Here is a 15,543-nt window from a genome sequence, read left to right as displayed (position 1 = left end):
ACATAATCAGGATCACATGGCATATGCAGAAATAAGAGAGCAAACCTCTGGTTGACTTTGTTCCACCTAACCATGCCCATTGCACAAACGGCACAGTTCACACTATTTTTGCATGTTCACTGTGTGTGTGTGTGTGTGTGTGTAAAGGTAAAGGTCCCATGTGCAAGCACTGAGTCATTCCTGACCCATGGGGTGACGTCACATCCCGACGTTTCCTAGGCAGACTTTGTTTACGGGGTGGTTTGCCAGTGCCTTCCCCAGTCATCTTCCCTTTACCCCCAGCAAGCTGGGTCCTCATTTGACCGACCTCGGAAGGATGGAAGGCTGAGTCAACCTTGAGCTGGCTACCTGAAACCAACTTTTGTCGGGATTTTATATTTATATAAATTTCTGGTGTTTGGAGGCTGTGCCTGGAAACTTTACCCTCTGGTGTGTAAGCTCTCCTTCCTAACAACAGATATGTGGGCACTGGCTTTGGTTACAACATTGGGGGTGGGGGAAGCACATGCTTATAGCTCGTCTCCTACATACAATTTCTCCTGTTCCTGACTACACTCTGGTTTCTTGGATGCTGCAATGCCCCCTGCCTACAAATACTAGAAGTAAGGACAAATATCTTTGTTTACAAACATGTCAGCATGAGACATATATTGTTATGCAGAATGAAATCTGTCCCTGCTGAATTTATTTATTTGATGGAGCCGACATTTTCTTACACTTGGCATTCCAACCCAAAATCAAGGGTCCCAACCTTTTTTAGCCGGTGGTCACCTTTGGAATTCTGACACTGGATGGTGGAGCTATCCATAAAATGTGTCAGAAGCAACTTGATGGCACTTAACGCACACATAGACACACACACACTTAGCAGGAAGTAAAGTGGCTTGGTAGGAAAATGTTTTCCATTCTGCATATATATGTGCTGGTCTATGACCGTAACAATAAACTAACTGACTTTTCCATTCTGCTGGCAACCCTTTACCTCAATCTGGGCCGTGTGATTGGCATAGTACTTCAAGGCTTCGTCTCCTTCTTCTGAATCAGACCCAGGCTTCAACATCTGCTGCAACATTTTATTGTGACGAGCCAACTAGAAGAAGAAGGGGAGAAAAGTATTTGATTCATTCCCTGCTAGCATGTTTTCGCACCACTCTGCTTCTATCTAACGCATGCACACACTGGCTCCACACCACAGGGCCTGTTTCCATCAGTAACACCCAAAGAAGTCACTGGTACCAAATAACATAACTGGTTTACAGAGAAAGTCAGTTACAGTTAAGTAAATCTTCACGCAGATTTATAAAAGCCAGACTTAATAGTCAACAAATGGATGTTGAAGAAGTTTCTACAGAAGAGGCTAAGTGAGGGTGGAAGTGGGAAACAGTTTACATAAAGGGCACGAGATAAAGGAAGGTGGGTATACTTCAGCTGCATGGAAACCAGTGCAAGACACTGAATCCCATTTGATGCAATAGGAATTGGTAGATATCCCTAATTTTCTCTTCATTGCTCTCAGAATTGTCATGCCTCAGGGCCAAGGCTCCATTGCACTGCCAGGAGGAGGAGGAGGAGGAGGAGGAGGAGGAGGAGGAGGAGGAGGAGGAGGAGAAGAAGCAGCAGCAGCAGCAGCAGCAATTCATAGGACCCCCAATAAGCCAGCATTCTGCCACTCCGTGGGCAACACAGGAGTATAACGTGAAACAGAAGGATATTCATGTAATGTTGGGAGAAAAATCAATAAGGTGTGACAAGTTCATCCCTGTTTAGAGTTTTCACCAAGCAATGAGCAAAAAGAAAAAAAATATAAGCAGAAGGCTATAAATGCATATTAAACCAGACAGGGTACATGAAGGGGAACTGTGTGGACCACACAGGAAGAGAAAGCATCACCTTGTACTTCTGCTGTCCTTCTCATTGTGTTTACCTCCCCTCAAATACCCTCCCGTTCCCCTCTCCATTTCCCTTCTCTATTACCCGCTCCTCCCCATTGATTGCGACCTCTGGCTGCCTCTGTGACTCCACATTGAGTCCCCTTGACATGTGTTGCGGCAGTTAAGGAAACTGAGGCTAGCCTCTGCCTATGAAATCAGATGTGCTGAAATCAACACATGTAGAGGAGCCGTGAGCACGAGTGTGCCGGCCTTACTTCCATCTGTGTACAACTGCTGGGTCATGAGCAAAAAGACTACACACAGAAACACATGCAAAACCTGTACATGCAGAAGGTACCTCCCCACTGCTTTTTTTAAACACCCCTGAAAACTGTGTGACTAAGGTTATACCCTGTGCAGCTCTTGTTGCCACTAGAAATGTAGAGGTGTCCACAGCAGCAATGGAGCATCCACATGACAGTTTCCACTACACGTTCCTTAGCTCCCTGTGGCTGCCATCCCTGCCTCCCACCAGTGGAGGGATTTAAAAAAATATATTGCAATTACTAGATCGCTATAGTGAAATAACATTATAATAATCTATTGCCACAATCGGCCAGCTCCTCTGAATTACCAATTTTCATTTTTTTAAAGTAATCCTCTAGCCTTTTTTGAGGTTTGGGAAACAGTGGAGCAAACCAGGGGAAAACATGGAAAATGGACCATTAGGGGACATCATGTGATTGCTCCCCCTCAACCTCCCTACTGCAATTTGAATGCCAAACCAAAGCAAAACCTCTGTGAGAAAATAACATAAGTTTAGCAAGGATTGCCCTCCAACATGCATTTTTTTTTAGAATTTTATACTTCTTTGCAAACCTGGCAGGGAATCACCAGCTGATTGAAGGGTAAGAAAAGCTGCAAGGCTACTGAAACGCAGGGTCTGTGATCCATGTCCTCCTCTACACCCGTTTGCTTAATACAGCTGCCAACGTGGGTTCTAGCCCCCAAAAGCTCACTCCATAATTCATCTGTTCATTTATACGGTGCTTCTGGACCCTTTGCTGAATGCGATGCTCTATAACATCCAGCAAACGTTTTCCCCAACAAAGGCCATGAGTAGAGGTGATGTAAGACCTTTCATCTGGGCAAGCATCAAGAGGACAAGGAAATCTGAATAAGTTCGGCAACGTTTACAGCTTGCAAAGGCACTGAAATAAGCGAAGGAAGGCTCATATGCCGGGGGTGGGGGAGAGAGAACCATTTTATCTCAATATTTGTAGCCAGATTCCTATAATAACTGTTATAACAATGTTTCCATTCCCAACACCGCAGTCCAAGCTGAATAAAGCTTTCTATGGTATGTGGCAACTTCCCTTCAAAAAGCCATTATGGCTTTCTAGAGCCTCATCTTTGCACCTTCTATTTGTTTACGACCATGAAGAACAGCAAAACGTGGATCCCCTTGGAATGTTTAAAGCTTATATCTATTCTTTGCCTGTCTCTGTCTGTCTGTCTCTCTCTCCAGATTGTACTCCTCACCATTATTATCTCTTGCGAGCCATGTTGAGGACAGTTGGTTGAAGGTGGAATATTTTAAAATATATTTTTATTATCTTTACTTTTTTAAAAAAAATTAAATAATGTGGCAATGGTGGCAGGTCTACACATAAGCATCTATAAAAAGGTTTCCAAATATCTAAAAATAAGTTCATACACAATTTTTGTCTATATGTCATATGGTCAAATATTGACCGGTCCTCAGTCCACTGAGTTATGGAAGGCGGGCTGTTATCTTTCCAATATTGTAATATGAAACCTTTGGCTACTGTAAGGGCATGGAGGGCCCATTTCCATGTTAGGCTTTAGGAGATAGGCCAATAGGATTGAATGGTGAAATATGAGAAAGAAAAACAAATCATGACAACCCACAGTAGATAAGGGTAGGAACAATTTGGGTTACTGGCCCACAAGCGGACAATCAACGGGCTGAACTGTGATGCTCTCAATCCTCTGATTGGGTTAATGTGCATTTGGACTGCTGACTACTATGGAACTGGCAGGCTCTTCTCCCCCTGCTATAAGGAAAACAGAGGCAACTTGTGCTTAAAATCCATGCATGGCTTCTCTCTCTCATTTTCTTGGGGCTCCTTGCTGCGCTAATGTCTAATCATTCCAACCAGAAAGAATGTGAGAAAAGATTCTTTGTTAACCTTTGCTCTTTGATCAATGCAAAAGCTCACCCAGGAAAACTCCTCTGCATGACCAGAGACTGTTTCTGCCATCTCGGCCATCTAGCAGTTCACCCCAATTTAAAATTCTTGAGCTCTCCAGGGCAGATGAAAGGCAAACGGAGAATGTGTGTAAAAATTCTAGGGCCGATTCCCGTTCCTACCGAATTGCCAGCTCTGTCTTTGGATTAAGGCCTCATCTCATACAGCATGTTTCTACTTAACAGAAGGCACCTGCAACAGTATCAGCCACAATATATAATTTCCACAATAAGGCTGGTTTATTACGCCGCATGTCCCTCTGAGCACACCATTTAGATGCACTGCAGGGAAAGGTGACTTTGGGTGAGGCTGCATTGAAAGGGGAATTTATCAAAACTGGCATGGCACATTTATTGCTTTTCAGTAACCTCTGGGTGCGAGCTATTTGGTTTTTAAGTAAAAAAGGCACCCCTTGCATATGCATACCTCCATGGCAAACTTGAGCAGTAAGAGGGGACTGTTTTCTTGCAGCTTCTTAAATTATTACCACCAGCAAACCAGAAACATAAATTATTTGACCCCTGACAATAGCTGGCCACTACGTTTTGGATCAACTGAAGTTTCTGAACCATTTTCAAACAGTCCCACCTATAGTGCATTACACTAATCTAACTTGGATGTGATCAGAACATGAATCAACGGTGGACAGATTATGCTTTTTAAAAAATGGCAAATCAGACAGAGCTGGTAAAAGGTGCTGGGCTACAGAGGCTGAGCTCCACATAGCAACCATAAGTCAAAATCTAGTAGCACCCCCAAGCTTACGAACGTGCTCCTTCAGGGGAACTGCAACTCCCTCAATGACAGGCTGGCACTACAGTCCCTGCACAGTTTCTCCATTGACCAACAGCACCTCAATCTTGTCTGGACTGAGTTTCATTTTATTGGCCCTTGTGATGGACAGCTGCATAATGATGAGTTGTCCCAGTCACAGAACCTGGAGTGTCATTAGGTTTGAAAAGAACCCCTCTCCTTGAGAATTTTACAAGTGGCGGTTGGGAGAGCCCATTAGGAAAACTGACAGTGGATAACTGACTGTTGAAGCTGACAATGTAGGCAGCCAACTGGAGTGAGAGAAACACATTTGTTTAGGATCAAGAAGGATCCTGTGTGTGAGAGGAAAGTGTTTTGGGTGTCCTTCCCTAGGGAAAACGGCTCTTAAGTAAAGAGAGTGATCCCTAACCAGTTCTAAGGGAAATAGCTCCTAAGTAAATAGAGTGATCCCTAACCAGGTTTAAGGAAAAAACTGGCGAAATTGTGTCTTTGTTCCTAATTCCTCCAATTTAAGAACTATTATTTCAAGTACCTTCTGTTTATTCAATTAAGTAGTGACTGCCAAGTGAAATCTACCTCAGTTTATATCAAAAGTATCAACACCTTTCAGGGAATTACATCAGATACATCCTGATTACAAAACATCGATTGTTTATAAACATCATTGGAGGACTTTCATTCATAGGGTCGCCATGAGTCAGAAGCAACTTGACAGCACTTAACACACAACAAGCTTCCTCTTTCCTGTTGTTTTATTATAAGCCAGGTTTATTTTCTGAACACTCCCTGCAAACCTGACCTCCATTTCCACAAAAGAAAAAAATAAGACAATTTGAGTTTTTATTTCAATAAGTCTCTCTTGTGCCATATTTTTGACTTTTATAAAGAAAGAGTTTTCTTTGGCGGATCCCCCAACCATCTTCGGCGTGGGTCAGAAAAACAACAAGAGACAAGTTATAAGTCTCAGGACTAACAGGTTTTTCCTCCAGGTTTTAGTCAAAGGTAAATGTATGCAGATTTACTCAACAAATTAATCAATTTAAACCCCTGCAATTAATCAGTTAAGACTAGGGGACAGTCCTATTTAGATGGTCTGTGTGAGTCACTAACACAAACTTCATAGGACAATTCTCATTTAAAAACAAAAGGAGTTGGATGCCTACCCAAGCATTATTAGAGACAATGAGATGTTGGATTACATGTCTGACTGTGCTCAAGTTATGACACTGAAGGATAATCCTCGAAGGGGGAAAAAGTCAACAAGATGTAGAGAAGAGGTAGTTGCCGAAGATTCTTTGTGTAACAGGACAGCACCTAAGGACATTTGTTTAATCTTTCTGGGGCTCATTAGTGTCAAACCCCAGTTGCATCTTCCATGCAGGATCTTTAGAGTGAGCCAAAGGTAGAGTTATATATCATTTTAATGAACTGCAAGGCGGGTGATGCACATCCTGAGCTCCCGTGACATTCTTAGCAATCCAGTGCCTCACAACAATGATTCTGCTGACACTTAATTAGCCAGTGTCATTCTGACACCATTACCTTGTCTCATCAGGATGATAACTACAAAACAAACACAAGGAGCGTGAAAAGTTCTGTGACAAGCATCGGCTCTGGGAAGCAAGCAGACGAGTCTCCTGGGAGTCATGCTTCTTGGGACAGGTCTACATTAGCGCCACCATGGGCTGGCACTTCCAACTAATGTGTGATGATGCTCAGAAAGAAACTCAGCAAGGCCCCACACAAACTTCCATCTAGGTTCCAAAATTTCATTCATCCTGCAGATAAGGCCATTTTCTTCCACATGAGATGGCTGGAAGGGACTTGCTGGGGAAGCAGAGTTTTAAGATTCCAAAATACCACTGCCCCATTTTTCATTTTTAATAGCACCACTGGGGTTTTCAAATAGGACCGTGTTACTTCTGTATGCACAAAAACTTCTGGTTACAAAGAGCTGGGAGACAGGGTTTGTAGAAACCCCAAACCAAACACTGAGCGCTCTTGCGTGCATTTATTTGAGATGTTTTCTGTGATGGAGAAGAACATGGTTTCGCTTATCCCCAACACACCAGGTGGAGACTCATGTTTTCATGATGCTCCTATACTAGAACAGCATTGTTAGGTTTAAATATGTGCTTCAAGCTAATTTATGATTAAAACAACCTATTATTTTCAATATAACATTGCATTAAAAGATACACTGAAAGTAGAAGGGGACTTTTTTAAGCAACGCAAGCCTTCTTGGAAGAAAATATGTACAGTGAAAGCATGTGCAACTTGTATAGATTTGTTGATCCTCCAGCATTCATTATGCTACTGAGAAGATTGCTGAATTAGAACATTCCTAGTACAATGGGATTAATCCTGTCACTAAGATATTAGGTTTACTATTATTGTTTGTTTTCATTATACTTCATTAGATCCAGTTTATTCATGCAGTAGACTGTAGGTCCACAGAAGAATTCTCCCCCAAACCAGAAGTTGCACAATATTTCATTACTGGGACAAGTAACAATATCACAGAGGAGTGTGAAAAGGTGAGGTCTCCAGAACTCTTCATCAAGCTGAATTGTAAGTAACCAAAGGGTGTGTGGGTGTAGGTGTGTTTCACGTAAGGTTGCCAAACTACAGGTGGGACCCGGAGATCTCCTGAAATTACAACTAATCTTCAGAGTACAGGGATCAGTTCCCCTGGAGAAAATGGATGCTTTGGATGCATCCACACTGAGGTCCCCCGCCCCAAATCCTACCATTCCAGGCTTCACCCACAAATCTCCAGGAATTTCTCGACCCAGAGTTGGCAACTTTAGTTTTAGGGCACATTGCAGCTTCTAGAATGTGTGTGTGTGTGTTAAGTGCCATCAAGTCGCTTCCGACTCATGGCGACCCTATGAATGAAAGTCCTCCAAAATGTCCTATCTTTGACAACCTTGCTCAGATCTTGCAAATTGAAGGCTGTGGCTTCCTTTATTGAGTCAATCCATTTCTTGTTGGGTCTTCCTCTTTTCCTGCTGCCCTCAACTTTTCCTAGCATGACTGTCTTTTCCAGTGATTTTTGTCGTCTCCTGACGTGACCAAAATACAATAGCCTCAGTTTAGTCATTTTAGCTTCTAGAATAGTGCTGCATAATTTTTCCTGGATTGTGCCTCTTAAGGCTGTAGGTGGTGATAGGGGATGCATGTTTCAGAGTTTTCTCATTTAATTTTTTTCTAATAAAAATGGAGCAGCGCAGACTGAAATTTTTCCTTTAACACAACACATTTCCATTGGGTAGCATTCTGTCACATGACCCACCCTGTCTCTCTACAGCCGGAGGGCAGGTGCTCACCAAGAAAAAGCTTGCACACCTTGATGCTGCTGGCTGAATAAACTGGCTCCCATTCTACTCAGTTTTTGTAAGCACTTCCTTATCTAATGACACAACCCAAAGCCAGTCAAATCCAGAGAGTTGTGCCAGCGGCAGCTGGAACTATATATACCTCTCCAAAGCCTCTTCTGTTATCCATACTGGAAAACAGAGCAGGACAAAATACAGCCCAGGAACAGGAAAATGGAGGCCTCGGAACAAGGGCAGCCTGTATAAGACTCCATGCCACTATGGTGTTACTGTGAATTGGTGGCTCAGGGCTCTAGCCAGTCCTAACACAATACTGAGCAAGATGATGAGGCAGGAGCGGCCTGATCCAGGTGGTGCAAACTGCAGTTGTGTTGCCCAGGCCAAGCCAGTTAATGGTTTCTGCAGTTTGCACCACAACTGACCCTTAAGAGTGCTTTATAGGCTGGGTCTGCCCCCACCTCCTTGCTCGCTGCCTGGCCGTGGCTCTTCTTCTCCCTCTCCTTGGCCAACACTCTGCAGGGGCGGCAGAGGCCCAGTGGCCCATGCCCCCTCCCCAGGGGACACCTGAAGGAGAAGTTGGCTTTTATATGCTGACTTTCTCTGTCACATAAGGAAGAATCAAACCAGCTTACAATCACCTTCCCTTCCCCTCCCCACAACAGACACCCTGTGGGGTAGGTGGGGCTGAGAGAGCTCTAAGAGAGCTGTGACTAACCCAAGGTCACCCAGCTGGCTTCATGTGGAGGAGTGGGGAAACAAATCCAGTTCACCAGATTAGAGCCCACCGCTCATGTGGAGGAGCGGAGAATCAAACCCGGATCTCCAGATTCAAGTCCACTGCTCTTAACCACTACACCACACTGAAGACGGTTGCCACTGTTTAGGGATGGTTGTGTCCATGCTGCCACTGAATATGTGCTTGAGCCAGAAGGGTGGTGGCCAGCTGTTTTTTTTTTTTTTTTTTTTTTTGAGTTAGACAGGTGGAGGACCTGCCATGCCCTTGCTGGGTCTACTTGAGGTACTTGCTCAGGAAGAAGCCCTCTAGCATGCACGCTCAAAACAGAACTCAGGCAAGGCTAAGCAGATAGAAGGGCCAGGGCTACATGAAAAGGGGCTAGCTCGGTTCTCAGGGGCTCTAACAGGGTTCTTAGGGGCAAAATTACATGGCTCAAATCTGAAATTGAATAGAGAAGAAGAATAGAGACGGACTCTTCATGCCAGGCCCTGGGATTGCTAGGGGCAGCTGAAGCTGAGCGTGCTGTTTTGCTTTCTCCCACCTAAGGTGGACAGATGCCATTCACTCACATGGGAAAAGACCAATAAATCACTGACTTTGAACAGGACCTCTCAACATTTGGAGAAAACTGATGGCAATGGGAATAATCTGTCCACTGCTTCTGATGGCCATTGTCAGGCATCTCATGAAGGGTATGTGCAATGTGTCTGTGCTTTCGCCTTGCACTAATACATCTATTTTTGTTTGGAGGTGGGTTTTTTTGTTTTTTGTTTTGCGCAATGTCAGACAGTAACTGCTGTTGGTGATTGGAGTGGAAACACAGGCCTCATTTCCAGTTAATCTTCTCCCACTCCTACCCCAATTTATTGTGGTGCAATAATTGTACTGTACATACTGGCCTCCCAAAACCTGGTTCAGACCTATTATTGAAAATCTGTATTTCATCACTGGCTCTGCTAGCCTAGGGGGTTGGAAGTTGCTTGGGGCATCAGTTTCAAGATGAAGTTAGACATTCATGATCTACAGAAGCAGTGACCTAAAACAGCAGAAGGAAGGAGGGTGAGGGAGAGAAGATGAAAACAGGATAAGCAAGTGATATATGAGGTCAAGATCCAGGAAGAATGAAACTCAGCAACATCTTGCACACTGGGCAGTAAATCCAGCATGCTTTTTGTGTATCTTCCATGTCTCTCCTTGGACACTACAAGCATGATGATCCTATTTCCCACATTAGGGGTGAGATTTATATTTTTGTAAGCACCGAAGGTCATCCGCTTACAAGAATGTCGTCTGCTTCTGGTAAGATCAACCACAAGTAAGGGCAGGAAAGGATGTTGTGGTGGCAAAATGCAGAACCAGCTACTACTCTTGAAACAGCAACAGAAACTGAGAGTCTGGATGCCCCCAGAATAAACCATCCACATACGAGGCGGCAAGAGCCAAAAGAGGAACCCACAGGACCTTCTGCAGAGATGTACAACAGCGAAGCGATTGCCAGGCACAGCCCACAGCTGTTGAGGATTCCTGAGAGGCTCCTGCTGGGGCGACAAGCCCAAGCTAACTTGCCTGCATTCCTCGCGACTCATCAAGCCAAGCAGATCAGCCACAGTTGTGGCTTGACAAGGTCTTTTACAGTCCCCAAGCAAGCCTCATCAAAAGAGGATGCTTGTTGACATACATGACTGGGAGCAGTCACAAGTTGCACAGGCCTGGATAATTATGGGAAGCTGAGTAAAGACATGAGATGGAGATGGAAACCCATCTGGCGCGCACAGTGTGGCAAGCACCAATAAAAAGCCTTACACATGGGCTGGGAGAGTTGCATCCTTTCTGGATCAAAATGATTGAAAATATACACAACTCTTTTAAAAAGAGAAAGGATACACTTAGGAAAAGTTCTGTGGTCAAAAGCTGGCTTTATGATGACCAAAAGCACAATTTCTCAGGTAAAGCAGACTGGACCCAATGGGCCCATTCCACCAATGGGAGAAGATCTGGCAATAAAGAAAAGTTCCTTTCACCACAAGAAACATCTCTGCTAGCAGAACAGATCCTGGGGTTCTGCCCAGTACAATCTACTTGGGACAGTGTTATGGCAAAACATTTCCACTCGACTTGTGACTGAACCAGAAATGGTTTGACTTCTGAATTTGTAGTGGTCTTTGGGTTTAATATTAACTGGTTATGTGGAGAGGCACTAAGGTTTGGCGGTTAATTGGTAGTGCAAGCAGCTGCCTGGTTATTTGCAGGTTTCTGTTATTGGTTTATTTACTGTATTTACAGTCTGCCTTTCTTACTTGGACTCAAGGCAGATTACACAGGGTGAGCCAATACAAACAACAAGATGGAACATTCAGTAAGCAATGAAATGGGATTTGGATTGTAGAACCAACCAGAAGTCTAAACACAGAACTGAACCGCAGTGCAAGTGTTAACATGACACATTCAATGATGCAAAATTACATACAATAGGACCCAACCCAGACCAAACTATACACAGTAGTACAGACCACAGTCCACAATAATTTATCCAAGTAACTTTGTGATGCTTTTTGTACGGTGCTACCCTATTGCCTGTGTAGAAAAGCCCTCTTGAATAATTCAGCTGTTCAAAGTTTGCAGAAAGCCAGGAGAGTGGGGGCCTTTCTGACCTCCTCGGGCAAACCATTCCACAAAGTGGGAGCCACAACAGAGAAGGCCCATGTTATGAACTTTACCTGAATGATTTGGTTACATTTCCTAGCAGTGGTGCCTTTGAGGGTTTTTTTAAACATTATATTTACAAATGTTATGAACTTTACCTGAATGATTTGTTTACATTTCCTGGCAGTGGTGCCTTTGAGGGTTTTTTTAAACATTATATTTACAAATATAAATGTTTTTAAAGAAAGTGTGATTCTTTGTTAGCACAACAGAATGGGATTTGGATAAAATCACAGCCTTTCCCACATCTGGATTCCTGTTTGTGTAAATGTTTGGCTCTACATTAATGTCCTTTGAAGAAGGTTCAAATGCAATGATAGGCTATGGTGGGCTGCAAAAGTGGGACCAATTAATTAGCTGGCCAGACACAACGTGAGGAGGGAAGGAGGAGGGGAGCAAGGGTGAAGCTTGGTCAAGGCTCAGCAATGCAGTGCCCAACCAGGATGTGGCCACTACATCTAAACCAAATGTGCCCCATTAAAACAGTTTCAGTAATTGGCTGCAGGGAGCCAGAACATGACTTCTTAGGTACTTCTTGTTGGAAAAATATGCCCTTCTTACGGTGTCACTTGTCTCCACATTCAGAGGGGGGGACTGACCAGAGAGTCAGATAGATAGACAGGGCACAGGAGGTCCTCTCCAGTTACACCTCTCTCTCTTCCATTTCCTGTCCCCTTTGATGTTTAGAGTTATATTGTCAAGGAAAAAATTCTCTTCCTTCCTTCTTCCCTCTCCCCTCATCCATGCAAGCCACTAGAACCGAGCGCTCCCGCACTCAGACCTTCTCATCCCACAATGGAAAGAGAAGGCAGGATACCTTTTGATATCTAGAAAGCTAGCAAGATAGATTAGGATAAAGGACCCTGTTTGTTCTTTCCTATACTCATTGTATTTCACCAATAAATGAGTTTAGTTTAATTAGAAAGGACGTCTGATGCTTCTTTTGTTTTTCTAACTTGCACACATGCATGTGTTGCATTGATTGCATACTTGCGCACTCTGCGAAGTATCATAATATCAGACCATAGATATTACAACACTTCTGTGGGACAAACATTTCTCACATCACCCAACTCTATGTATTTATTAACACTGTTCCACTCTCTAACGTAGGAATGCAAGGCAAGTAGTTCCCCCGTGCATCAGCTTCACAATCATTGACGATGTCTCACAAGGAAGCTGCTAGAGTTAGTGGCTTGGATACTGCAGCAAATCTCTGTTAATGGAAAGTATGTCCGTCAGTGGTACAGGACTGCCTCACCTCCAAAATCATCCCCTAATCCTGCTCCTGGGGGGCAGAAGAAGAAAGAAAAAAAACTGAAGAGTTGGTTTTTATATCCCAATTTTCTCTACCTTTAAGAAGTCTCAAACGGGCTTACAATTGCCTTTCCTTCCCCTCCCCACAACAGATACCTTGTGAGGTAGGTGAGGCTGAGAGAGTTCTGAGAGAACTGTAACTAGTCCAAGGTCACCGAGAAGGCTTCATGTGGAGGAGTGGGGAATCAAACCTGGTTCTCTAGATTAATGTCTTCCACTCATATGGAGGAGTGGGGAATCAAATCCAGTTCTCCAGATTAGAGTCCACCGCTCATAACCACTACACCACGCTGAGAAAATCTCCTCCCCACCGCCCACATTAGCAGAAATGTATTTAGGATTAAAGCCAGTGTGGCATAATGAATGCTGGGTTGGATTTGGACTAGAGAGACACTGAGGTTCGTGAAACACTCCAAATGACTTTGCAGTTACTATCTCTCAATGACTTGTTTTTCTTGCGAGGATAATAACTCCTCATGCTGTGAGAGTTAATTCCTTGTATACCTCAAAAAGATTCTTAAGAAAATGGGCTGGCTAAACATCTAATAAGTAAGTGAATAATAAATAAGCCCTAAATACAATGATCAATAAATAAATTATCTAATGAAGGGAGCTTTGACTCTTGAAAGCTTATATCCTGGAAATCATGTTGGTCTTTAAGGTGGTACTGGACTCAAATCTTGCTTTTCCACTGCAGACCAACATGGCTACCCACCTGAAACAACTAAATAAACTATATCTTCCATGCAAGAACTGCAGCTGGTCCATAGTACTTAGGATGAGTGAAGCCATGGAGACTGTGGATATGGATCACCTGTGAGCCCCATGCACAGGTGTCAGGAAGGGCCAAAGGTTTGAGGTTCAAAGAGCAGAAATACTGGCAAGCTTCATCTGTCGCAGGGTTTCGCCTCCCCCTCACTGGTATCCTTTAAGCAGAGGCTGGACAAACACTTGTCAGGGATGCTCTAGGCTGATCCTGCATGGAACAGAGGGTTGGACTAGATGGCCTGTATGGCACCTTCCGACTCTATGATTCTATGATTCTAGTTGAGCTACACTGCTGACCCACACTGCCTGGCCAGCACACAGGAAATATCAACACAGAAGTAACTTCCTGCACAGCAACCATCTCATGGAAGGGATCATCATTGCTGAATTGTGTCTAACAATGAATTGTTAGACTCCCCAAACATACAGAGATGAAATGCAACTGATTGAACTGCACCCACACAAACCCTACAAAACAATGGGATGATAACACACACAGGAGGCCTTTCAGTGACATCTTGGTTTCATTGCAAAAATGCGTAACTGACAGACCCACTTTCTAACCCAGAATTCAGCTCTCTCTTGGGCCCTTGAATGCAACACAACTGGAAATACTAGGGGCAGCATCTGGATCCAACCATGAGCATCTGGCGTCCCCAAAGAACAGGGCCCCAGAGATTTGTGTATATTTCACAAGGCTGCTGGTAACACTTTACCCTTCATTTGGGGAATTCCCTGCAGCAGACCCAAATTTCACATGGTGTGCGCACACACGCACATACACGCACACGCCCAACTTCCAATGCTAAGCTATTAACAGAGGTATTCCTAGAGCAAGAAAATGGCATACCTGATGTGCTAAGATATAGATATTATGTCCAACATCTTTTGGTGAAATACCATCGTCTCCGCTCTCTTCCTCGTGGTCACTCTCCAGTCCTTGATTATATGCATTCTTCATTACATCCACCTTTAAAACAAATAATATCCAGTAATGCATCACAGACTATATACAGGTCAATCCTGGGGCACGTCTCAGGAGGCCACTGAAGAGAAGCAGTTAATTTTACAAATCAGAAGAACCATACAGATATCATGGTTTTTTTTAAAAAAAATCTTTCTGAAAATTCAGAAAGAAAGCCAGAAAATAAATGGGAAGAAAAGATGATGGTACAGTTCCTCTTTTCCAAATCACTGATAAAGTACTACTTGGTCAAGGAATATAAATAATTTGTAAAAGTCACATAATCTTTCTTTCCTTGAGTAATGACACTATATGTCTGTGATATTTATTTGGTCTTTCCTTGGAAAAATCAGGTAACATGTTTTAGAAGTTGGTGCTATGAACTGAAACGTGGCAGAAAAAGAGTTCGGATGAGATGAATCTGCACCAGAAATCCTGGGACTGTGTATACGCACAGCAACTCATTTTCAACAGGCAGAAAAGTGTCCCGTGGTTGCATCTAGGAGTGAGTGGCCGGGGATGGAGAAGAACCATGCCACACGGAGGTCCCAGGCCCTGATCCTGCCTTGGTCATGAACTCACTTGAGTGGCCTTAAGTAAGCCTCAGAACTGATCCCCCATCAGCACAATGGCAAAAATTACAACAACTTCAAAGAACTGGCATAAGAATGACAACTATTCTATGTGAAATGCTTTAGAACACTGTCCAAATGTGATTACTGTAGGTGTTTTTGTGGGTGTCCGTTTCTCTCTCTCTCTCGTCCATCCCTCTATTTTATTCTATGATGGCATCAAGACC

General features: G+C 43.6%; 1 protein-coding gene across 1 annotated transcript in view; it reads right to left on the bottom strand.

Annotated features, from left to right (window-relative positions):
- Window positions 1-15,543, bottom strand: part of ITPR2 (inositol 1,4,5-trisphosphate receptor type 2) — a 237,638-nt gene that overhangs the window by 49,907 nt on the left and 172,188 nt on the right. Inside the window, exons 45-46 of the mRNA XM_056847486.1 lie at window positions 14,631-14,750; window positions 983-1,090 (exon numbers count right to left, since the gene is read on the bottom strand). Coding sequence (XP_056703464.1) covers window positions 983-1,090; window positions 14,631-14,750 — 228 coding nt within the window. The remainder of the gene's footprint in view (window positions 1-982; window positions 1,091-14,630; window positions 14,751-15,543) is intronic.

Source organism: Euleptes europaea, chromosome 3, assembly GCF_029931775.1.
Source record: "Euleptes europaea isolate rEulEur1 chromosome 3, rEulEur1.hap1, whole genome shotgun sequence".
Lineage (NCBI taxonomy): Eukaryota > Metazoa > Chordata > Lepidosauria > Squamata > Sphaerodactylidae > Euleptes > Euleptes europaea.
This window is presented reverse-complemented; position numbering and strand designations above follow the sequence as displayed.